Source organism: Rhinolophus hipposideros, assembly GCF_964194185.1.
Source record: "Rhinolophus hipposideros genome assembly, chromosome: 19".
NCBI classification, from domain to species: Eukaryota; Metazoa; Chordata; class Mammalia; order Chiroptera; family Rhinolophidae; genus Rhinolophus; species Rhinolophus hipposideros.
This window is the reverse complement of record NC_138065.1, coordinates 49,149,666-49,176,241: the sequence shown is the minus strand read 5'-3', so window position 1 is coordinate 49,176,241 and position 26,576 is coordinate 49,149,666. Positions and strand designations below refer to the sequence as shown.

The 26,576-nt window shown below is 40.0% G+C and overlaps 1 protein-coding gene across 6 annotated transcripts in view; it reads left to right on the top strand.

Annotated features, from left to right (window-relative positions):
• DNM3 (dynamin 3) overlaps positions 1–26,576 on the top strand; it is a 397,977-nt gene that overhangs the window by 83,667 nt on the left and 287,734 nt on the right. For all 6 annotated transcript variants that reach the window (XM_081025373.1, XM_081025374.1, XM_081025371.1 and 3 more), the window contains exons 3-4: positions 3,838–3,987; positions 5,035–5,238. In XM_081025373.1, the coding sequence (XP_080881499.1) occupies positions 3,838–3,987; positions 5,035–5,238 (354 nt within the window). The remainder of the gene's footprint in view (positions 1–3,837; positions 3,988–5,034; positions 5,239–26,576) is intronic.

Here is a 26,576-nt window from a genome sequence, read left to right as displayed (position 1 = left end):
TAGACCCAACTTGACATCCTTGCTACGGTTACTCTTAGGTCGGTCATCTAGGATCACTCTATGAGTGTGCGTGTGTGTGTGTGTGTGTGTGTGTGTGATGTATTTCGTGGTAGGAATGATAGTATTTGTAGCATTTAACCCGTGAGAGTAGATACAGAAATGTACCGAAATGTGTTTTATTAAACATAAAATGACTTTAGATAACTATGCTAAAGCCCGACTCTCCCCCGATGAATGTCCCAGGCTCCCACTAACACCTTTTCTATCCTTTGTCTCATCAGTACTCACTGTCCTGTATCCTTCCTGTTGCTATGGATTAACTGGCATGTTCCTTTCTAATGCCTCCTAGCCTATCTTCCTTAAGACATCGCTTCAGCACTCACCCCTTCTCATTTCTGCATCACCTTTCCCTTAATACTGGAGTCATACCACAGCCTATGAACGTGCTATTCATTTGCTCATCTTTATAAAACCCTCCCTTCATTCACATCCTTCTCCAACTGCCTTCTCACTTCTTGCCTCTCCTACAACAAAACCCCTCGAAAGAATTGTCTATAACGAGTCTCCACATCCTTTCCTCCCACTCGCTCTGAAATCTATTCCATGCAGGCTGTCATCCACCCGACTCCACTGTACCCACTCTTGTCCACCTCCCAAAGGATCCTCGAGTTGCTCAGTGCTGGGACCCATTCTTAGTTCTCATCTTACCTGCCATGTTGGCAGTATCTGGGGGAGTAGAAGGTCTCCTTCCTTCATGAAACCCCCTGTTGGCTTTGGGCCGCCTCTCCCTCTTTGTTTTCCTCTTGGTGACCACGCTGGCTCAGTCTCCAGCTGCTCACCTCTGGACATTAGGAAACCCGGGTCCTGATGCTATGACCTTGTCTCTGTCTCATTCTCTCACTTAGTGGCCTCATCCACTGGCCTGCCTTTAATGAGTTCCAAATATATGTCTCTCGCTTAGGCTTCTCCCTAGATAAAAGACTCTCACAGATCCAGCCCCGAAGGCATTTTTGTGCTAATTAGAAAAAGCTGCCCTTTTCCTCAAGCACTTGACTGCCATCTTCTGGAAAAATTTCAGAACAAACACACACCTGTCAGATGCCTAGGCACGTGAATGGTGTCTGGTACAGCAGTGGAGCCCTCAGCCCTTAGCAGTAGTTCTGTCGCTCCCCTTGGTGGGGGTGTTGTAGGCGTGGCAAACTTACTAGGTCCCGAAACAAACTCCTGATTCCCAACCCCCATCCCTCCGACTTCTTCCTGTCAGTCTTTTCTGTTTCAAACTCCTTCTCGTTGCTGAGGTCAAACTCCTTGAAGTTATCCTGACTTCTCTTTCTCCCGTACCCCACCTTTCATCCATCAGCAAATGCTGTTGGCTTTTCCTTCAAAATACATTAGAATTTAACCACATCTCACCACTCCCATGGCTGCCACCCTGGTCCAGGCCCCGTCAGCTCTCACCTCCATTGTTCTAATAGCCAGCTTCCTCTCTTGCTCATTGTCTGTTCCCAATGCAGCAGCCATGGCTATTTATTTCAAGCCTACGTCACGGCATGTTTCCCCTCTACCCCAACACTTCAAGTGGCCCTACCATTTCCTCAGAGTGAAAAATCAAAGTCCTTCAAATGGCCCGCAGCCCCTCCACCACCCAGGCCTGTAGCACAGCCCCGACCTCACGTCCCCCTCCCTCCTCGGCGCGCCCTGGCGCGACACACTGGCACCCTTGCTGTCTCTAGCTCCAGTACTCCAGGCTCTCGCCTGCTCCAGGTACTCTGCTGGGTGCTTTTACATAAAGCATCCTTGCTCCTTCCCTTCCTGAATCTTGGCTCAAAGCTCACTTGTTCGTATCAGACAAGCTTGTCCCAACCAAAGCGTATAACAGAATACCCCAGTATTTAACATCCCTTTCACTGTGCAGTTTTCTCCATAGCAACCTTGCCTGGGATACGTGCCTTGTTTGCTGTCTCTTCACACTAGAATTTAAGCTTCACGAGGCTAGAGACTTATACCCCCCCCCCCGCGGTACCCCCAATTTCTAAAACAGTGCCTGCCAAGTAGGAGCTCAGTAAATATTAGTTGAATAAATATATGAATACAGACACCCCTACATCTGTCTGTATGCCTAAGGACTCTCTCCTTAAAAAGACACACAGGTTTCAGATGGTCCCGGGCAATTCTACACTTTCAATTCTAAGATAAAAGCATTTTTCAGGGGTCCAGGAATGAATTTAAATCTAACTTGAACACAACATTGATTTTGCAACCTTCTTGAAGGGCGTGAATTTCCAACACAGAAAACAAGTAGATGCCATCTAGTGGCAGCAAGGGACGGCCACATCTGTGTTACCTGAATTACTGACGGACGTGGTCCCTGATTCAGGTCTGATTCGTTCTACGCGGGTAATAATTATGAATAATTATGAATAGCCTTAAGGCCTCACGTCTGCATTTTCCACATTATGCACCGAGTTAAAAAGTACAATTCCATTTCCTCTACATCATGTGTGGCTCGTTTTTACTTATCAACTTTTGTTTTCCGTGATTTGACATCTTCTGTTCCCCTTTATTTTTCTTACTATTTTATCCTCTGCTTGTCTTTGCGCTCTTATGTTCACGTGGCCCTGACCTCCCCATTGAGTGAGTAAGTATGGGCTGGCTCTCTCTCTCTCTCTCTCTCTCTCTCTCTCTCTCTCTCACACTTGTATTCTAATGAAACAGCACCTCCGAGGGCAAACATGGGAAGGAAAGAGCATGACGGATAGTGCAGTCATCCCTTGAGACTAGACTTCTGAGGCCTTTAAGCTTTAGTGTTGTGGATACGTCCACCGTTGGGGGAACGCGCCTTCAGAATCTCAGCTTGCTGTTTTCCAGAACGTGCAATTCTTTGGCTTGTTAATAGAGAAACTGAAACGTCCATTAAGACTGGTTCCCTTGTTAAAATTGTAATACATTCTTTAGGCCCAGTAGGCTCAGCTTCCAGGTGGAGTTTGTGTTGTTTCTCGTGCACCCGATCTCTCTGGAGGCAGGTATAGAAATTGATTGTACAACAGTTGGTAGGATGTTACTGAAATTTAAGGAATGAATTTTCTGCTTCTATAGTTCTTTTAGAATTTGTCCTTCTGCCTACAGAAGGACACATTCTAAAATAACTATAAATAAATAAATATATATATACATATTTATATATATTTATATTTATCTATAAATAAATATATATATTTAGATTTTACATTGCAGGTAAACATTTTCTTTGATGCAATACTCTTTTTTTTCTTGAGACAATATCTTTTTAATTTGAGCAGTTGGTTGGTATTTTAATAGTATATTGTAAAGCTAACGTATTCCATGTAAGTATTTCTTTTTAAAGAAATAAACAAATGTTGCTTCTCAATCTTCTTGCTTTCTGAAGCTATATTGACAGGACTTAGCATTCCATCATACTAAAGTGGTGACATTGAAAAAGGACATGTTAATAAGATTAGTGGATAGGCTTTGTGTGTACCCTAAATCTAATTTCTTTGACAATCAGATGCTGTGTTATGTTTTATAATTTTTACCAAAATTCTCTTTAAATTATTTAATAGTCTAGATGGTTTAATGATTGCTTACAGTACTTCATTGCTTGTCTGAAAATGAGCAAACTTAGCATTCTTAGCATTTGTACTATGTTTAACATTTCTAAAGTATTAACTGTACTTCTCAGTAACTGCTGTGTTTGTTTCTTTGTATGGTTTAAGAGACAATATTGGATACTGTGACTTGTAATTAAGGAAACGTTGTTTCCTTGTAATTATTGCAAAAGTGCGTGAATTTTAGGCTGTCTTAATTTGTCTTTTATAGAATATGCTGAATTTCTACATTGCAAAGGGAAAAAATTTACAGATTTTGAGGAAGTTCGCCATGAGATTGAAGCAGAAACAGATCGAGTGACTGGAATGAATAAAGGCATTTCCTCCATACCAATTAATTTACGAGTCTGTTCCCCACATGGTAAGTTAAATAACAAAATTTCTAATTCTTGTCCTCAAAAATTTTTACCTCACTAATTAATATGCATTATTTGTATGGGAGATGGTTTGTTCTCTCAAAAAGTACCAGGTTTCTATGGATACTGCCATAAGTGGCATGGTTCAAAGAGCTCATGTATGTATTTATGGGGAGGCAGGAGGAGGTGACGTTTTAAAAGATCAGAATTGAGTAAGTCATTAAAAAACATTTTTCTTTTTTGTTTCTTTTAAACTTTTAGTATTCGAAAGAGGTATGCATGAAAACTTCCATTTTTACTATCTTCAGTCTTTGCCAAAATCTTAGCGGTGCAGGAGACTAGGGTTGAGACTTTTCTTATTGGATTTTCCTATTGGATTTTCTGGCAGTCTGATATCATCCTATTCGCTCTTTTCCTGAGGAATCAGCAACTCATAGCTTAGCTAACCAGTGCATGGCATGTGATACAGAATAGCCTCTATTCTGACTCAATTTTTGGCTGGGCAGACTTTAATCTGTAATCTTCTGTCCAGCTCCATTGCTTTTCCAATGTGCAGAGAGGACAAGGTCCAGGCTGGGGCTGGAGTCACCAGGCAGAGGTGACTCTCCTGAGTGAATCCGGCTGCCAAAGACGCCTCACAGCTTCCTATAGGCCAAGTGGCTGTAAATAACACGATGTTTTTGAAAAAAAGAACAAATTCTACCCTGAGAATTTTTACACCATTTGAAGGGAATGCACTACACAAGACGGGCAGACAGTGTATGCACATATTGTTTAGTGTTTTGCTATAACCCCCTAGTTCTGGATATGACAGCTCCCAGAGGAGACTTTTAGGCATGCAAATCAGTGCCTTTCAAAAGATGTGAAAACGATCATTTGCATACCACAGCATATCTTAAAAATAGAGAAAACTCGCAACGCCATTTTGTGCTCTGTGCTTTTTATGCTCCATACATAAGTTGGGGTTATTCAGATACGCAATTCATAAAGCTTGAACGTTTGATATCTGTGAACACTCAGCCTGCATGTAAGACGTCTTTTCCTTTCCACAGTGTTAAATCTGACCCTTATCGATCTACCTGGAATTACTAAAGTGCCCGTCGGGGATCAGCCCGTAGATATTGAGCATCAGATCCGAGAGATGATTATGCAGTTCATCTCGCGGGACAACTGTCTGATTTTGGCCGTGACCCCAGCTAACACCGACCTTGCAAACTCCGATGCACTGAAGCTAGCTAAAGATGTGGACCCCCAAGGTGAGTGTGCGGCCCATCAGATGAAAGGGAATTCGCTGAACATGTCAAGAGTTGGGTTCATCTCAAGGTAACACGAATTCTTATAACTTGAGTTCATTATTCATTAAATTCGCTATGGTTAATATTGTTAGAGTTTTTGTATTGGAGACACTGAAAGAAAAATACCTAGGGAAAATAGTCTAAACCTGTGTAAACAAATGTAAGATTAACTGAGGTCTAAGAAAATAGACTAATCTTCATGAACTACTTATTTTAAAAAGCCAACAAAATAAACTTCTGTTACAGAATTCAGACAATCCCCATAGTTATTATAGGAGTTACCTGTATGTACTCCCAATAAATAACCTTTGTTTTTTGTTTGTTTTGTTTCTTTAAAACAGGAAGTTCTTTTAATGCATGTAAGATATTATTTAGCTTAAAATTGTTTGACATAAATATATATTATAAAAGCAGGGCCTTATCTGTTATTGGCATTGTAGAATCCAGAAAAGTCCCTTATTTATGTTGGTTTAATTTTCTTTCTTCTTTCTCTGAGCTGAGTAATAACAGTTGTGATGGGTCTTTGTGTGTGTCTGTTTAAAGTAATTCTGGAAGGGTACTCGGTGATGAACTCTGTCAATATGGGAATGCATGTTCCCAATTCTAGGAATTCTTCTTTTTTTGTTAATTAATTGCCCCCATGTTCTCTGTTCTCTTCATCTGGGATTCTTATTATTAGCATGTTAGAATTCCTGAATGAATCCTTATTTTTTTAATCTTCTGTTTCTTCGTCTCTTTGTCCTACTTTTTGCAGGATTTACTCAACTTTATCTTCAGCTCCTCTAATACAATTTTCATTTCTGATTTCATTTAAAAAGTTCCACCAGCATTCTCCTATTTTGTGAACGTTGTTTCTTTTTCAATGCATTCAGCTCTTGGTTTCTCATGCAATGTCCTCTCTAAGGATTTTAATGAGAACTTTTTGAGGTTTCCTTTTGTGATCTACAGTGTCTCTGAGTTTTCTTTCTCTGGTTGTTTGGTTGTCGTCTTTGCTCTCAGAGACTTTTTTCAAATGATTGGTGGTCTTTTGCTGCTCATTCAGATATAAGAGCCGTGCACTAAAAAGCTGATGGACGCCCTGTGGCTGCCTGAAGGGGATTCACTGACTGATGGGCTTTACCATTAGGTGACTGGGCTAGCCACTAGTTTTCGCTGTGGCTGTGGGATTCTGGGTTTTCAAGGCTAAAGGAAGCGGAATGGGAATAGGGAAAGTTCACACACCACAGATTTTACTGTCTTTACTGAGTGTCAGCACTGTTGTTGAATAAATGCCCCTTAGTTTGTTGCAAGCCTTTGGTTCGTTTCCAGCGTTCTGCGAAAGTTAATTTTTGAAGCGTTCTTGTTGTCCTTATGGAGGCCTTGCCTTTTTAGCGGTCTTTCTTCCACCATTTCTTCTTCCATTGCATTATGCCTCAGTTTGATCTTGTGTAACTTTAATAATCAGGACATTTTTCATATGAAAGACATTTGAATTGGGAGAATGAGGGAAATATGGCCGTGGTATCTGTACCACAGTTAGTCTTTGTGATTGATTTGGTTTCCCATGCAAGTGGCCTGTGCACACCAATCGCGTACGTCTTTCCTGAAGTTCTACCCTTGCCTTAAGACGATGACCTAGTTAGATAACAGAGGACCATTTTTTTATTCAAGGTACCCGAATTATATAATCTAACCCATCAAGGTGCACAATTATATAGTTTTCTGAGAGGTGGTCTATTTTAGGCAGTAGCTACTTTGTACTAAATTAAGGCCATTTTCACCTAAGCAGGACTTGGGTGTTTTTGAATAGATACTTGGGAAGGAAGTGTATGTTGGTAAATTAATATTAACTTATTTGCATAATGATATCCAAAATGAGAGCTTTTACGAAATAGTACTATAATGCTAGGAAATATTTATATCTGTTTTATATTAAAACAAGTTTAATGATGAGTTATTCTCCTCATATATGTAGAATGTCACAAATTTGTGGCCAGACGAAGCTCAAGCTTATCTTTTGCCTCATTTGTGAAATATGTTTTTACTGACTAAATGAGAATCTTTAGTAAAACTTCAAGGGGATTGGCTATGCTCTTTCCCAGGTCAAACTCCTAGTCATCAGAATTATATAATGTTCGACATACAGTTTTCCCTATAGAGTAGTTTTAACTTTTCAAAGTGCCCTTACATACTTTGGTTTTAGTTTCCCCAGAATAATGTGAGGTCGGTTGGCGTGAGGTCCTCTTTTGGGGTGAGGAAGTTTATTCGGGTGCTGTCCACAATCAGATAGTACATTTGTAGTCACCCCTCATCTACTTCATCAGACCACTCCTCAATTAATTGCTTTATTAAATGGTGTAGATGAAAGACTGCAGGGTTTGGAAGCAGATCTGTCACTGCCTGGTTGTATATCCTTGGGCAAGTTATTGAACTTCGTTGAACCTTATTACCTCATCTCTAAAAGGAAATGAAATTATAGTAAACCTTATCTCAGAAGGTTGCTATGATAATTAAGATAAATTTATCTGTAAAGATCATTCTACCTCTGAATGGCTAACCAAATGCCAGTAATTATTTTCCTCTTGAAAAGATTCCAAGGACACATCTTGGTTGTTTTATTTATAGTCCATAATTTCTAGTGACAATAAACCTGTGAAATAATCTGTAGCTTTCTGTAATCCAAACTGCTGCGTACACTGATATGAATTAATGAAGCTTGATAACACTTAGAGTTGTAATAGAATTATTTTGAGTATTTTAGTAATGTATCCTAAAAACCAGACAATTTCAGATTCACCTGCAAATTGCTAAGGGAACTGTAGGTGAAAGAAGACCTTAGCCTGATGGGGCTGGGGGAGCGTGAGTGGAGGGCTCTCCTTGGCTTGGCCTGATGTGTTTAGGCTTTGTGCCAGCAGCTGCTCATAGCTTTACACTGGGCAGACTGGGATTCTTAGTCTCCCCATGGAGACTGCATGGGTTCCTCTTAGAAGAGCTTCCTCCAGCTCTTCAGAGTTTCTCCTCAGATCCATTAAGAATTCCATCCCTGCCTTTGTTAGTTAGTTCATCAATTTGTTGTTCAGCAGACATTTAGGAGGCATCTACTGAGCCAGGCCAAGGGCTCGCAGTCCGTAGTGTCAGATTTCTATGCTGGACCCCTGGGAGGACACTAGACTGGGTGCATGCTCAGTACGTAGTTCTGATTATTCTCATGAGTGTCCACCACTTTTTTTTTTTAATTTATTGGGGTGACAATTGTTAGTGAAATTACATAGATTTCAGGTGTACAATTCTGTATTACATCAGAGTGCCCACCACTTTTAAAAATAAAATCTTTGTTCGTATGGCACCTTCTCTTATATGTGAGATCATGGACGTCCCCACAGAAACGCATTACAGAAGACCTGCTGTATGAAATGATCATTTCATATTTTAGGGGCTGTGGTTGGCTCACAGAAGATAGTAACTCAAGTGAAAGGAGTTGTGTACTAACCGGTGTCATTGTGTTAGAACCACGCGTATCGTGTTCGGTGGGTGGCAAGCCCAGTTTATCACAGGAGGCACTGACAGAGGCTGTGAGACTTGTTCACGGTCAGACACTCGTAAGTAGTAGAAGCAGGACAGAGCTCACGTCTCTCTGCTACCAGTGGGTCTAGTGTGCTATTGTGTCCTCCAAGTCTCTCATACCAAATGTGTTTTAGACACTGTATTCAGGGATAATCAGCAACACACATTAGAATTTTATAATATTGGAGTGAAAACTGCTTAATAAAGTTTTATGGTACTAAACATCGTGAAACGTAGCTCAAGTTATGTTGAATTAGGTTTTGCCTTATAATTCTTTTGTTGTAAGGCAGAGATTTATTAGACTATCTCTGTGGCAATCCATCTAAGAAACAGACCTTTGGACAAACTTAAAGACTGAATTTCTAGCTCCAATGTTATACATGCTGGAAGAAGAATTGGTTTGGAAGAGTTCATGTTTATATTCTCACGTGAATACTTCTTCCTTATTCCCCAAATGCACTCAGTGAAAATTATCTCCAACGGCTTTGACGTGATTATCATTTTGTCATATTAGTTTTTAATAGGGTTACATTGCTTTAACGAATTTTAAAAGCTCATTCTTGTTGCTTGTTCATTCATTCAACAAATAGTTAATAAGCAATTACTAAGCGGTAGACACTGTTCTAAGCATCATGAATATAATGGTGAACAAAGCAAAAGTCTTGCCCTTATGGTGCTTATATTCTAGTGAGGGAAACAGGCAGATGACAGGTAAACAATTATTTTAATGTCAGGTTTGTATAATGTCAGACAATGACAGAAAAATAAAACAGGGTAAAGGAAGAGAGAGTGACCGGAAAATGCTATTCTGAACAGATGGTCCATGGGACCAGCTTTGAGCAGAGAACTGCTAAATGAGGGAACGGGCCCTGTCAGTTTCAGGGGTGGAAAATTCTAGACAACGGGGATGGCAAGTACAAAGGGCTGGAAGTGGAACTGGCTTGACACCTTCAGGAACAGCAAGGAGGCCATTGAGGATGGAGCACAGTGAGAGGAAGGGAGTAGCAGGTTCCGCCATCAGAGAGGTAGGCTGACCCCACATCCCGTGGGGTCTTCTGGGCCATGACAAAGACTGTATTGTGTTCAAAGTGTGATGAGCAGCTACTGGAGGGTTTTGAGTGTAGTGAGAGAAGAGCTGATTTATGTTTTCATAAGTCAGTCTGCCTGCTGGGAGAAGAAATGCCTAAAAGAGGAGTGTGAATAGTAACACGGAGAGCAGTTTGTTCCTTCCAAGAGGTCCAGTGGGGAGAGAGCTGATGTGGAATAAGAGAGTAATGATACAGAGGGAAGAAGCTGTCAGATTCAAGGTGTGTTTTGAAAGTAGAGCTGACAGGTAACTGATGGTTCGCTGTGAGTAAAAGAGAGAAGTCAAGGATGGTGCCAAGGGTTTTAACCAAAGCAACAGGCTAAACAATGATGCCCTTTACTAGAATTAGGAATATTAGGAGAGGAACATATTTGAGGAGGACCCAGAGTTCTATTTTGGACATCTACAATTTGAGATGCTTAAGTAGTAATGTTAGAGACTGGAATTTCAGGGAGAGTTTCAAGATGGAGTTATGAATCTGGGAGATAGCAGCCTAGAGATGGAGTAGTGAGTTGAACGGCATCCTCCCAAAAATATGTCAAAGGCCTAACCCCCTCCATACCTGTGAATGTGTTGTTATTTGAAAATTGAGCCTTTGCAGATGTAATTAAGTTAAGAATCTTCAGATTAGATTATCCTGGTTTTAGGGTGGACCCCAAATCCAATGGCCAGTCTTTGTTAGAGGAAAGAGAAGGAGATTGGAGAGGCAGACTCAGGGAAGGAATGAGGGCAGGAAGCAGAGGTTGGCGCTTTGCTGCCACAGCTGAGGGACTGCAGGCGCCACCAGAAGTTGGAAGAAGCGAGGAAGGTTTCTCCGTGAGAGTCTTTTGAGGGAGTGATTGCAGCACCGCTGACACCCCGATGTCAGACGTCTGGCCTCTGGAACTGTTAGAAAATAAGCTCCTGTTGTTTTAAGCCACCCGTTTGTAGTAATTTGTTGTGGCAGCCCTAGGGAAGTAATTCAGATGGTATCATTCCTTGAGAGTAGTTGAGTTGAAGTCATGTAGCGGATGAACGTAGACAGAAAAGAGAAGAAGGACCGAGGAAATAGCCCCGGTACATGGAAGGAGAAAAAGCAGAGGCGATTGCACAGTGGCAGAGCACCAGGTGTCTTCCAGAAGCCATGGTTTGGAAAGAGGGTTTGAAAAAGGGCATTGTGATCAGCTGTGTCCGATGCTGCTGGGAGATGAAGGAGGGGATTTGGTAGGTCAAGGCTGAGTCTACTGCTCAGACACTCGAGGAGGCTCAATACCACAGTAAGAAACAGAACACAGGCCTTGGTAACGAGGGGGCAGTGAGGCTGAGCTTCCTTCGTAGAGAAGTGGCACTCCCAACCTAACGGTATAAAAGGCAGTGTGTCCAGAGCTTTTGCCCCTCTGGCTTGGCAATTGGCCCGGTTCTCACAGGCTGTGTTCAACTTCAGACCTTACAGGCTCCTCTGTGGGAAACCAGGGAGACGCCAGGAAGCAGCATCCACTCGGTCACTTGTATTCTTAGCCCACGAATCCTCTCCACTGCTGGCTGGAAGAGTCAGTAGTAAATAGAAGCAAAGCAGCCTTGAACTTGGTCTAAATCACGATTATCTCCAGTCTTTGTATCTAAATCATACTATTATGTTCTCATCACCTCATGGAGATGAAGGTAGAGGATTGACCCTTGGATTTGGCACATGAAAGTCATTGGTGACCTCGATAAGAAGGGTTTGGTAGGAAAGTCTTTCTAGAGAAGGTTCAAAAGAGACTTAGATGTGAGGAAGTGGAAACAGAATAGAGACCCCTCTTTCAAGTTTCACTATAGAGATAAAAAGAAAAATGGGACACTAGTACTGTAAGATCAAGAGAATGTTTCTGAAAGATGGGAGCTATTATAGCATGTTTGTGTGTGGATGAGGATGTTCCAGAAGACAGATAAAATTGGGGATGAAGGACAGAGATGGGATAAATGTAGAAGCAGGATAAAGCCTGGATAAATAGACGAGAAAAATACTTGACTAAGGGGACAGGGGCTATAACGAAGGGAACCCATGGGAGTAGGAGACGATTGTATTGTTTCTCCATTTTTACAGTAGGAAAAGCAAAGGCTATGGATACAGATGGGGTTAGTTGGTTAGATCGATTGGTGGAGAGATAGCTTTTATCATATTGAGTTTATTCATTCTGGTGTAGCATCCACCTGTGCTGCTAGGTTCTAATGGTCTTATAATAAAGACACCACGTTTACACTGCTTTTAAATGTGACTAGAAGTGACACTAACATCTGTGTGTTTTATACATACTGCTATACCTTAGCTGAGCAGTTCATCGTCAAGTGACACTCACGGTTTCTGTATAGAAAGCAGAGGAGTCAGTCCCAACAGCAGTATTGATTTATTACTTGAGCATGAGTTCATTACCCGTGAAGACTCTCGCTGTGCCTTTTATCTTCGGGGCCAGCAGTATTTCAGCATTACCCATCCAGCTTGTCGTCTACAACAGGGCTGTTCAAAGGCCTCACTATGGAGGCAAATGTGTCGGGACATTCCTTTCATGGTGATTTATTTCCCAGTGAATGAATTTCATTTCTAACTCTAGCATGACCAGAGGTCTTCCTGGAGTATAAAAATCACTCCAAGAGAAGTCTTAGACCTCTTTTTGGGAAGAGGCCACCATTTTCTCTTGAGATGAAGTCGGTGAATTTACCACGAAGCTAGAGGCAGACTCCTTTCTTTATTTATGGAGGTGTGTACAACCCACCTCCTCAAGCTTCTGGCTTTTGACAGGTCTCCCTTTTCAATCTGGAAACAGTTAAAGTCCATGGTGGTGTAAACCGATATTCACTGACTTTGGCGATATCTAGCAGACGTCTACTTTTCTGTCTGGTCATGGACGTGCTGGAGGTGCTGTTAAGCTGAGCAGAAGCTTCAAGCATCAGGCATTAAGCCAGCATTCAGAATATGATGCATATATTTATAAAATGCAAATATAAGAGTTATCCATGGAGAAAACCTATTTTCTAGTCAGTATATCTGTCTCTGCAGCTGTTCCAGTGGAATTCCCATGTTACCTTGAAATTCTTAGCGTAAATATTTGACCAAATTAAAAAAGCTAATAGATGTTAAATAATTGCATTGAGAGCCCAAATCCTATCTGATAGTAATTGAATCCATTAATATGTGTGACGATATCTTATACTTTAAGAAGAAAATAACTTAACATATAGAAGCCATGTTTTGACTTCTTCAGGGATTTTTTTGGGGGAGCTTATTTTTAACATGAGTGAGACTCAGAATCAATTGATCTTTTTTTTTTTTTAAATGGAGGAAATGCTAAGAACAGAGGCTCAAACCAAAAGGTTTGTAGTCTTTGAAAAATTTACATCAACTCTGTTCAATCAATCATTCTTTTAAATTAAGCATCTATTAGGTTGGTGCAAAAGTAATTGTGGTTTTTCCAATTATTTTTAACCTTTTAAACCACAATTGCTTTTGCACCAACCTAATACTAAGTATGTACATGTCTGCTCTAACGCAAGCAGGGGCCACAGAGACACATGACCTTGTAATCCTGTGTAATAAGAATTTTCATAGGAGGTGAGTGGAATACATCACCAGAATATTACACTCCGAAGTCTAGGAATTACAGATGCACATTCCACATTTATGTTGCTATTTTGCATTGTATGTACTTGACTTTTAAGAGTTTCATGCATATGCAATTCAAGTAGGTCTGTTAAATCTCATGTTAGATATCAACCCATTTACAAAGAGAGTAGTTCATCTGTAAGTTGATAAAGAGCCTTGCCCAAGTCTAGAGGAAAGCTTCCATTCGAGCTTTTAAAATGTATGTTGAGCCTTAGAATTATACCTAAAATTACATCTAGATTTAGATATGTCATATATACATCATTTTCAATTTATTCAATTCTAGGAGTTGTTGACTCTTAGAATTGGAAACCTGACCAAAATATTCATCTCATAGGCTTAACCAAAGCTTTTCTAGTTGCTAATAAAGTAGATCTTAAATGTTCTCATTACAAGTAAAACTTTTTTTATAAAAGTATATACTTTTTGGTATGATATTCTTATTGGGAAAGATAAAATGACCTTTATTGTGAATTTTGCTATGAAAGAGAATAAATGTAGAACATGAGTATGAATGAATCTATGTGTGTGGGTGGGTGTGTATTCTTTTTTAAAAATAGGAATGAAAGAGAAAAGTGTGAAGGCACTTTGCCAAAAGTGAATATGCTATGAAAATGGAATTTGTTATGGTCATCAGGATTTTATCTGTGTGTAAGTTCATTTAAATGTGGATTATTAAAACTGACACGTTCATCCCTTTTGCCACTGGGGGTCACTATAAGGACGTTGCCTGAACATGCCTAAAATTTCCCTGAGTTGTTCTTTGTGGAAATTGAATATAGGAAGTTGAATGTGGGAAGGAAATAACTATTTATGAGAAAGTCTAAAAAACTACGTAAGAAAGCAATAAGACACATTCTCTCTTTCTCTTAATTTAATGGCAAATTAGAGATACGAATCTTTTCTCAGGAATTCTCATTATATTAATATATAAATGGGTTGCATGGCTATTCAAGGTGGAAATATTTAATTAAAAAGACTTTAGTATTAAAGAACAATTTTGTTCGTGTGTCTTTCTTCTTTCAGCATTCAAATACATTTAAACACTATTGATAGTCACGTGCACAATGATGTCTTACTCCTGAATTCTGATGTGATCATGAGCTTGTAACATTACCATTAGCATAGTAGTAGCTCTTTAAAAGTTGCCGTATAAACATATTCTACAAACCAGGTCCATAAAGTTATTTTGTGGGCAGTTTATTCTTATAACATATGACCGTTAAAAAACCCCAAACAAAACTCTTCTGAACTTCTGTAAGACTTTCATTCTCCCTGGCTGACTTCAGAATCTTTCTCTACCCTCCCTCCCTCCCTCCTTCCCTCCCTCCCTCCATCCCTCCCTCCCTCCTTCCCTCCCTCCCTCCCTCCCTTCCTTCTTCTCTCCCTCTTTCCCTCTCTCCCATCCTCCTTCTCTCCCTCCCTCTTCCTTTCTTTCCTTTTCTTTCCTCTGTGCTTTCCAGCATTTCTTGAGTGCTTGTTCTGTACCTTGAGTAGAAGGAGAACTATTTCTTCCACTGAGACAAGAGTGAAATAAGCAAGTTCATGCAGATAGAGCTTAATTTGTAGATGTCTGGAGAGGCATATGAAAAGTTTATTGCTTGTTGACGTCGATTTTTCTAAGTTGGAAGCAAGGCTATCTGCTAAGAAAAAACTGGGGGAAGGGAGGGCGGAAAGGAGGGTAGGAGAGAAGGGGGTTGTATAAGATATTTGAGGAGAAAGGTATTTTCAGCAGTCGCTGTGGGAAAGGGAGAAGGAGAAGGTGGGCCACACTACAGGACCCCATTGGGCCCAGAGCCCATGTACACCAAGCTCCAGCCTTGTGTGAGTCCCAGAAACACTCAGTAGCGAGGGGGCTGGAGAGGCAAATAGTTGGATTGCTTTTGACTCAGAATTTTGAAGGATCTGTTGGGTGGAAGACAAAGTGGGCAAAAGAGTTGAGGATATTGGAAAAATAATCCTTGGAAAGATGGACTGTGAAATCCTTGGAGGAAGGGGAGAAAGTGAAGCCAGAAAGGATCTGTAAGTTTCGGGGGAAGTGGGATGGTTCAGGGATGGGGATCTGGAAGCAACTGAAGAATAGCATGCATTATTCATAGTAGGGGAGCAAAGGGATTGGAAGAAGAGGAGCTTGTGGTTAGAGAGCAGAGTATTAGAGTTTATGATTTACAGCTGGAACAGGTCCAGGTTCTACGTGTCCAGGATGTGGTCCTGGGAAGAAATTGCTAAAATAGCACGCAGGTGAAAGTCATTGAGTAGAAGAGGTCAAGAAACTGAACACTTCAAGAGAAGTGGATATGTATGTTGTCCAGTTCTGAAGCTGCTCAGATAACGGAGGAACTAAGGGTAGTGAGGAATAGCATGACGCTGAATCCTTCTTGTGTGTGTGTGTGTGTGTGTGTGTGTGTGTGTTGAAGATGGGGGTCTGGGTATCTGATAGATGACAGCCATAAGGAGGCTGTAGCCAGGTGACGTAAGGCTCCAAAGAAATGTTTCTATGTGAAGATTTCAGTTTGCAGCCACGCTGAGGAGTAAGAAAACTTCATTACCTTTCACTCTCTTTGCCTCCAGCCTCGGCTCTGTGGAGCCTGGGAAAATATACCATCCCCACCCGAAAGGCGTGAGGGAGAGAACCGGGTTTAAGTGATGGCAAGGAAGTGGGAGCTATTGTTTAGACCTGAGCATGAGTGTGTTGGAGCAATTTGGTGACAATAAAGATGGTTCCAGATGGCACCGTGGAAAGGATTGGCGGAACAGCAGAAAGGGGAGGAAGTGGGCAGCTTGCTGGAATGAAAGTACAAGCTGTTCTGCTAAAATAACCAAGAAACATTTTAAAGAAACTTTGCCTTAATAAGAAATTATATCAATAAAAGCATAGGACATAAAAATTACATTTTAAACCAGTACAGCCTAGAGTTTAATAGCACGAACTCTGGAGCCAAACTGCCTGGGTTTGAATCCTCATTCCACCACTTACTAGCGGTGTGATTGTGGGCAAACTTGTTTCTTTTTCCATGCCTCAGTTTCCTCATCTGTCAAATGAGGTTAATTACAATACCTTCTTTATAAAACTGGTATGAAATTAAATGAATTAATATCTTCAAAGTACTTAGAAAGTGCCCGGCAGTTTGAAAGTATTACACAAAATTAATTTTGTGTTTCATGGGTTAAAAAGTGGGTTTGTGGCTATTGAGTTTCAGGCATGCAAAGTTGTTTTTCATGAACAACTTATAACTCTGTTATAAAAGACTTAAAAAATCAATAGTTTTAGCAGTTTCAGGAAGTATAGAGCTATTCAACTGAAATCTCACCCTGCCAAGTTAACCCTTGCTTTCCACGCCCTTCTTGCCTGGCTTTTCTTAGTGTTGCCAACAAGGCTCCTCGCACAATCTATGTGTTGTCACCTTTATCCCCCTCCATGATGCACAAAACTAGAGCTGCTCTTTCAAAGAGCAGTTGTATTACCTATGCACGTGTGTGTGTGTGTTGTGTGTGTGTGTAAACCACAGTTTCTCATAATGGTGCCCGGTTGATCTACATGACGCAAATAATGTTGCTGATTTGGTAGGTCCCAGCAGAGCCAATGGATTTAATGGAAACTTTTGTTGCAGGAGAAATTCCTGTTCAGAAAAGGACAGATGACCAGAGGAGCTTGGATTCGGTTTCGGAGTGACGGGTGACCTTCAAAGAGAGAGCTCTGGTGTTATTAACTGGTCCCTAGTTAGTAACACCAGCCGGTTTTTTTTTCTGTGCCGACAGAGTCCCTGGATGGTGGTCTGGACCAGGACATTCCGTGGTCAGCAGTCGGCTGGCTGGCTGAGGTGTCTGTTCAGGATTCCAGAAAGATTGCTGAGGGCTGTGTGGGGAGCATCAGTAGTTATTGTCTGTGATAGAAACTCCTGCCCGAGGAAAGGAAGAGCAGGGACTCATAACAGTCCCAGGCCCGCAGCCACGAGGACTCCTGGGCAGGCACTGAGCGTCCCCCCTCCTTCCAGTGAAATGAGGTGCCCAATTAAGTCCTAAGTGTGCCTTCTGGGAGGAACTCCTTTGTCCCTCGTCCACTGTTCTCCCAGAGACTTTCTTCCTTGTCCGTCCTGCTGTGTGACGTAGCTGAATGGAAGGAGATTACGCACAGCTTGGACACCTGCTCCCTGCTTGTAAAGACTTGGGGCCAGAAAGGTGGTTTTAACACTCAAACTATCCAAGGCTTTCTCAGGCCAGGCTTTTTGTTTCTTTGGGGCTACAGCTTCTTTAAAAAAAAAAAACAACTCAGGCAGCTGAACTGTCTGCTTCTAGTCAACTCTGTGGACAAGTAACTGCACCCAAAGCTGTTTCCTGGATGTTGGCCTTAAATGTTTTATTTCTTTGTTTCCTTTTCACCAATAAATACCCTTCTCCCAGTTCCTCTCTCTCAGCGTATGGTGCTTACTGTGAGGCTACCTGAGACGTTAGGTTTGCGTAGGGAGGTACGTATTTTTAACATGAAGTTTGGGACTTTGGACACACGCCCACACAACTATCACTGCAATCGAGACAAAGAACAAGCCCATTACAAGGTTTTCTTGTGCTCCTTTCCAATCAGCCCCACCCCGCCCCCACTCCTGGCTCCAGGAAACCCCTTGTCTGTGTTTTGTCACTCTAAGTTCGATTTGTCTTTTCTAGATTTTCATAAAAAATAGACTCATACTCTGAGTACTCTTGGTGCCTGGTGTCTTTTGCTCAGTGTAACGTTTTGGAGCGTTGCTCACGCTCTTGCCTTTCTCAGTAGTTCATTCTTTTAAATTGGTAAATATTTCACTGTGTGGATGTGCCACATTTTATCGATCCAGTCACCTGTTGTTGGAGCTTTAGGGTTTTTTTGTTTTTGTTTTTTTGTCTTTCCAATTTGGGGTGATTACAAAGAGAGCTGCCATAAACATTCACGTACAGGTTTTCTGTGTTCATAGGTTTCCATCTCACTCGGGAAAATACCTCAGAGTGGAATTGCTGGGGAAGTGTGTGTTTGATATTTTTAAGAAACCACTAAGCTCTTCTCCAAAGTGGTTGTGTAATTTTTATTCCCAGCAGCAACGTCCCGGTGTTTCCTTTGCTCCACGTGCTTGCCAGCACTTCGTATCGTTAACTTTATTTTAATTGTAGTCATTATCTGTGAGTTGCTTTGCATTTCCCTGATGACTGCTGATCCCAAGCATCATTTCACATCCTTGTGAGCCATTCATAAATTTTCTTTTGTAAAGCGTCTGTTCAAATCTTTTGCCTATTTGAAGTTGTTTGTTTCCTTGGTATTCAGCTATGAAGTCTAAACAAATATACATCCTGGTACAAATTGTTTTGTCATACAAGGCAAATATTATGCAAGGCAAATGCATTAAAAGTGTTCTTTCACCATATCTTTTAAAAAAAACAACTTTTAATTTTGATCGTGTGCAATTTATTAATTTTTAAAATAGGATCCATATTCTTTTTAAATCCTCTCTAAGAAGTCTTTGCTTAAGCCAAGTTTGTGAGGGTTTTTGTCCTGTTTTCTTTCAGAAATCTTGTAGTTTTAACCTTAAATTTAGGTCTGTGATTCTGTTTTGGGGGGTATGGGAGGAAGTCAGGGAGGGTCAGAGTTCATTATTTTCCATATGTGTGTACGATTGTTTCTGCACCATTTATTTTGTGCATGCTATCCTTTCTCCATTGGATTACATGGGCATCTTTGTCCAAAACCCATTGTGTGTGTGTGTGTGTGTGTGTGTGTGTGTGTGTGTGTGTGGTCTATTCTGTTCCATTGATCTGTGTGTCTATCTCTATGCCAATACCACACTGTCTTAATTATTGTAGCTTTACAGTAAGCCTTGAAATCAGATAGTACAAGATGTTTTTCTTCATTGCTTTGGTTATAGTGGTACTTTGGCTTCTCATTTGCATTTTTAGTTAGCTTGTCAGTTTTGACAATAATCTCACTGGGGTTTTGTTTGGAATTACATTAAATCTGTAACTTATGATGTCTAATGTGCTAGCCATTAGCCATGTGCGGCTATTAAAATTATAGTTCACATTAATTAAAATGAAATAAAACAAAATAAATTAGTTCCTCAGCCACACCTCACTTCCAGTACTCAATAACCACATGTGGTTAATGGCTTCGCTACTGGAAAGCTCACGCATAGTCCATTTCCATTATTTCAATGAGGTCTTGTGGACAGTGCACCTATAGACTGATCTGGAGAGAGTTGACTTACCAGTCTTGATTGTCCCAGTCAATGAACATGGTATTTGTCTTTTCATTTATTTAGGTCTTCTCCGTGGTATACTATAGTTTTCAGCATACATGTCTTACCTATATTGTATCAAGCTTATCCTCATGTATATTATGTTTTTGGATGCTATCGTAAATAGTATTTAAACATTTCCCCTCTCCCCCCAATGTTTTATTATCAGTATATAGATGTGTGCAATTTGTGTTTGCGTTTTGACCTCATATTCTGTGATCTCGGTTAATTCACTTAATAGTTCTGGTAGCCTTTGGCAGATTCCTTAAAATAGTCTACATACACAGGATTGCTGTCTGTGAATAAAAACAGTTTTACCCTTTTCTTTACAATCACATGCATTTGAATTATTCTCGCTTTGTTTCACTGGCAAGAGTTGCAGAGTAGTGTGTCAGAGAGAGCAAGTGGACAATTTTCTTGACCTTTTCAAAGCATTGGCATTTGGTTTAATTGGTAATAGATATGGAGTTTATCTGTATTCTGTTTCATTTACTTCCACTTTATTCTTTCCTTCCTTCTGCTTAGTTTGGATTTACTTTGCTATTCTCTTTCTAGCTTCTTATGATCGAAGCTTAGATAATTGGTTTTAAAGCTTTCTTATTTGGTAATAGTAATGTTATAAAGCTAATTAGCTCTCCGTTACAAATTTTTATATGTTTGTGCTTTTATTTTATTCAGTTTAAAACATTTTAAAATTTCCCTTTTGACCCGTGGTACTTTAGAACTATGTTGTTTAATTTCCTAACATTTGGGGCATTTTCCAGAGAACTTTCTAATATTAATATCTGTATGATTTTCTTCCTTTTATAAAGGTATTGAATTTTGTTTTTTGGCGCCAGATATGGTCCATTTTGATAAACGAGCAGTGTACATATGGAAAGACTCTATATTTTACTGTTGTTGAGTGGCTTGTTCCAGAGATGTCCTTTAGGTCAAGTTTGTTGGTAGTGTTGTTTAAACCTTGTATATCTCTTGGTTTTTCTATTTACTTGTTCTTTCAATTACTGAGATAGAAATGTCATGTCTCCAACTATATTTGTGAATTTGTCTATTTCTCCCGTCAGTTCTGTCAACTTTTGCTTAGATATGTTGGGACTCTGTTATTAGGTTGCTCACGCATTTAAGCTTATTATATCCTCTTTATAAATCGAACTCTGTATCATTATACATGTCTCTCTGTTTATTCCTAATAATATTTCTTGCTCTAAGATCTATTACATTTGGTATTAAAATAGCCACTCCAGCTCTCATTTGGTTAGTGTTTTCATTGTATATCTTTCTCATATTCTTAATCTATTTATGTCTTTATATGTAAAGTGTGTTTCTTGTGGTTTAGCACATAATTTCACTTTGCTGTTTAATCCAAATTTCACTCTCCACCTTTTAATTGTGGTATTTCGACCATTTACATTCAGTATAATTATCGTTATAGTTGGATTTAAGTCTGTCATCTTGCTATTTGTCTTTTACATGTGTTATAAACCTTTCTACATATAAACACATGTTATGTCCTCTACAGATGTTTTCAATGACACCCAGAATTTATGGTCCTTATTTTTCTCTTAAATAGTCGATAGTCTTTTATAGATATTAAAAATGAGAAAGAACTATCCTGCTTTACCCATATATTTACCATTTCCAGAGATTTTTATCTCTTGTGTAGATTTGAGTTTCCATCTTGAAAAACGTCCTTTACCATTTCTGGTAGTGCAGGTCTTCTGGCAACAAATTATCTGATCTTCTGTTTGTCTGGAAAAGTCATCATTTTGCCTTTCTTTCTGAAACATATTTTCTTTACTGGTATCAAATTTTAGGTGACATTTCTTTTTATTTTCCAGCGCCTTAAAGATGTTGCATTTTAATATTTTCTGATTAGAAGTCTATAATTATTTTTATCTTTGTATGTCTTATTTTTCCCCTCCGTTTTTATGATTTTCTTTTATTGCTGGTATTCAGAAATTTAACTACGGTGTGCTTCGGTGTGGTTTTCTGTGGGTGGTTGGTGTTCTTCAAGTTCCTGGATCTGTGATATAAAATCACCTATATTTTTTTCAACTATCACTCTTTTATTTACTCATTGTCTTTACATTTTCTTTTGTATCTTAACATTTTGTGCATATTTATAATAGCTATTTTAATGTCATCTGTGAATTCCATTTTTTCTAGGGTCTATTGACTGATTCCCACCCTCCGCCCTCATGGTTGTCACCTTTTCCTTCTTTGTATATCTAGTGATTTTTGTTTGAATGCTGGATATTTTGAATTTGACTTCGTTAAGACTTGAGTATTATTGTATTTTTTAAAAAATGTGTTGGGCTTTGGGCTTTGTTTCAGCAAGTAGTTACATTACTTGCAGATCAATTTGATTTTCTGAAGCTCATTTTTAGGTTTTAAGGGGTGGGTCTGCAGTAACCTTTACTGAGGTTTGCCCTTTCTGGTGTCTCCAATTCAGCAATGTCTCTCCACTGTAGCTGGTGGGAATGAAATAATTCCCAGCCCTGTATGAGCTCTAGGAATTGTTTGGTTTAGAGCTATCTGGAAGTCATTCTTGCTCAGCCATATGGAGTTTTACCTGAGGCATGCATACGTTCAAAGACTCAAGGGGGCGCCCGTGCGTATTTCTAGAGTGCTTCCTATTCCTAATTCCCTTTTATCTGGTACAGTGTCCTGTAAATCCTAGCTGTCTTTGTCTCCTTGAAATCCAATCTGTGTCTCCTCAACTAAGCAGGACCGCTGGGATCTTTTTGGATTTTTCCTCCCTGCCCTGTAGTCTAGAAATTGCCTCCAAGCAGAAATTGGGTCACTGTATGGCTTACTTTCTTTTCTCTCAGGTATCACAGTCCTGCAACCTATTGTTTTATGTATGAAAACAATTGTTTCATTGATCAGTTTTATAGTAGTTTACAACAGAAAGATATTTCTGAACTCTGTTATTCTTTCATAGCTAGCAGCAGAAAACATTGAGCTCCTTTGCTTAACTGAAAATGCTTACTGGACCATGACTGCTCAGAGCCTTTTCAACCTATTCTTGTATTGTTTGAGTTACAAGAAAAATTGAATTTTTTAACCATTAAAGGACCCAAAATTCTTTCTAATCCTTTCTATTTCTGCTTGCAAACTGATAAATTTCTTGTGTGAACTCATCTTTCTTAAAGGAACAATCGAGACAAATTAACATTCTGGCTCTTTCCAACAGCTTCTTTCTTTTAATAAGGTACTTAGCCTGCCTTAAAAGTTATCAGATGAGGCAGGTTTGCAAAATATACAGCTAGTGCATAATATGAATCTTCATCTTTCCAACTTGCAGTATTTGTTTCCTTGTTTCCTAACCTTGCTAAGCCAGGCTTTCATGATGGCAACTCTTTTCTTCCAATAGTATAACTGTTTATCCTATTACACAGTCATAAGTAGACTGAAACATGTAATGATACTAACAGGAGATATGTCCATCCCGGATGGAGTGTCAGGGTCGTGTGGTATTTTTTTCTCTATGACGTCATCCAGATACCCGGATACTTCCATTCATCACCCTTAGGGACTTATTAAGGTTAGATTCAGCAAGTAGAAAACAAAGGAGCAGGCAGGAGCACATGTGGCAAGTCATATACACCAAGCCTAGAAGTGACACATCTCACTTCTGCTTACATTCCACTGGCTAGAACTCAATCACAGGAAGATTATAAGGGAGATTGTAACTTGAATATAAGGGAGATTTGGAAATGCAGTTAAGCTGTGTGCCAAGGAAGAAGAAAATGGACTTAGGTGGACAAAAAGCAGAGAGATTTAAGTTTATGTGGATTCTTTTTTTTTTTTTTTTCATTCTTCCTGCCTTAGTCTATTTTGGAGTACAAATTCTCAGTGCAAGAAACACTGTATACCTCAATTTTCTTACCTTTGAAGTAATTCTTCCTCCTTCATCTTCTTTCCTTTTCTTTTCCTTTTTTTTTCTGTCTCTTTATCTTCTCTTTTTCCTCTCCCTTCCTTCCACAAATAGTAAATCTTTCAAGTACTTTGCTAGACTCTGGGCATATGTCCGTGAGCAAGACAGAGTCCTCGCTACCATAGCAACAGAAATTCTGACGTTTCCTGTTACTTCATATTTTACCTGGTATCACATGCAGTAATATTACCTGGTGATTTTGAAAATGAAACTGTGCTGTTCAGAATTGTTGGAAGTAACCGGAAAAGAATGTTTCTGGAAAACTTATAGGAAAAAAAACACACACACACACATATGAAACTATCCCCATCACTGATTGCTTGCAGAAATAAAATATTCCATAATCTTTGCCAAAATAGAAAGAACAACATTTACTTCAACAACCCCCCTTCCCCAAATCCCACCAAAACCGAAAACAAAAAAGCAACAACAACAAAATGCATTAACTGAAGGACATCTAATTTCCTACGTCTGGTTTTAATTTTGCTGTATACATGTTTATGCTAACTTTTCATTGATTTTTTTTCCCCCTTGCTGTTATTTTAGTGTCCACAGTGTTCCAGATTGCTTTTCTGGAAACTGCTAATGTGGTTACTGGCTACGTTTGGTCCCATTTCTTAATGAGATGAAACAACACACTACTTATAATTTAGCTGCATACATAAACGGAAGGAATGGCAGTGTTCTTATAGGAAAATCACTGTGCTGACAGCAAACCTAAGTAAGATGGTGGACTTGTAGCATATTTCTTTTCTGAAATTTGTATTTCAATTCTTGTCTGAACCCAAGAAGAATGAATATACTTATTTTTTTATTCATTTATCCACTTAATAAATAAACAATTATTCAGTTCCCACTCTGTGTTTGGTATCTATATAAATTGTTTGGAATATAGAGATAACATGTGGTTCTTATTCTTGATTAGATCATGGTCAGTAGGTGAGATAGAAAAATAAAGCAAATAACTAGCGCCACGTATGAACCTGATTGCAGTGCACACAGGGAGCTTTGAGGGTACAGAGAAAAGGCACCTGTGGGAGCCACCTGTGGGAGCCAGATCGAGGACCAGCAGGACATGCCTGAAAAGTGTTTTGATGGACCGGTAGGAGTTGACCAAGGAAAGAAGAGTAAGAAAGGCTATTTGGGTTCAGAGGGATAGCGTTAGGAAGTGAAGAGGTGCGAATGCGTGGTCCCTTGGAAAACTGACTGGTTGGGTGTGACTGGAGCTTAGGATTGGAGTAGCTTGGGAGACATGGTGAGAAACAGAGCTGGGGAGATCACAACTTTCATCGATTGAGTGGTTTTTATGTACCAAGTACTTGAAATGGGTTATATTGTTTAATTGTCTTTAATTAATAGACTTTATTTTTTAGAGCAATTTTAGGTTCACAGAATAATTGAGTGGAAAGTACAGACAGTTCCTGTATATGTCCTGCCCACCGTCCCCCCACCCCAACCTCCCTCACTGTCAGCATTCCCACCAGAAGGCACATTTGTTACAATCGATGGACCTACACTGACACGTCATTATCACTCAGAGTCCACAGCTTACATTAGGGTCACTCTCGGTGTTGGACATTCTTTGGGTTTTGACAAATGTATAATGACAAGTACCCACCCTTGTAATATCGTACTGAATAGTTTCACTGCCTTAAACATCCGTTGTGTTCTACTTTTCATTCCTGCCTAACCTCTGGCAACCACTAATGTTTTTATTGTTTCCATAGTTTTGCCTTTCCCAGAATGTCATATAGTTGGAACCCTATACTCAGTAGCCTTTTCATTAGGTATTAATCGTTTTCCCTTAGTAATAAGCATCTAAGGTTCCTCCCTGTCTTCTCATGGCTTCATAGCTCATTTCCTTTTAGCACTGGATAATGTTCCATTGTGTGGATATTCCTGTTTATTTATCCACTCACTTAGTGGATAAATAAGGGGCATCTTGGTTGCTTGCAAGCTTTGGCAACTATCAGCAGAGCCGCTCTAAACAGCCATGTGCAGGTTTTTGTGAGGGCATGTTTTCAGCTCCTTCGAGTAATTACCAAAGAGAGCTATTACTGGATCACATAAGAGTATGGATAGTTTTGTAAGAAACCGCCAAGCTGTCTTCCAAAGTGGCTGCCTCATTCTGCATTCCCACCAGCGATGAGTGCGAATTCCTGTTGCTCCACGTTCTTGTCAAAGCTTGGGGTTGTCAGTGTCTCGCTTTTGGCCATTCTAATAGGCCACATGATGGTACCTCACCATTGTTTTAATTTGCAATTCCCTGATGGCATGATGTGGAGCAGCTTTCCACATCCATACTTGCCATCTGTATATCTCCTTCGGTGCGGTGTCTGTTCAAGTCTTTCAGCCATTTTTAAAAAATCAGGTTGTTTGTTTTCTCCCCCTGCAGGAGGCATCAGGGTATTTTTCTTAGATAATCACTGTGAGAACCTAGTCGAGCTCCTTGGAGGAACAACTAATGAAAGTGTGGGTACCTCCCATGACTGGGTCCCCCCGGATTTTTTCACTTCCACACTGTCCACACTGAACTTCCAGCAATTCATCAATTACGGGATTTTCCTACCCAGGCAATGCCCCTGTGGGGTTTTCTGCTTCTGGGTTGTGATTCTCTGTGCACATCTGTCTGTCTCTCCAAATTTGGAGGGGGGTGGGGAGAACGGTTTGTCACCCCACTTCTCTGATGGACGTAAGAGGGGTTACTGATTTTTCGGTGTGTGCCAATTTTTACTTGTTGTTAGGACACAGTGGCAACTCCCAAGCACCTTATCTGCTAGACCAGAAACCGGAAGGGCTCTTACTTAATTTTAAAACATGGGTTTTCAAAATGTGACTGATGAGTTAGAGTGA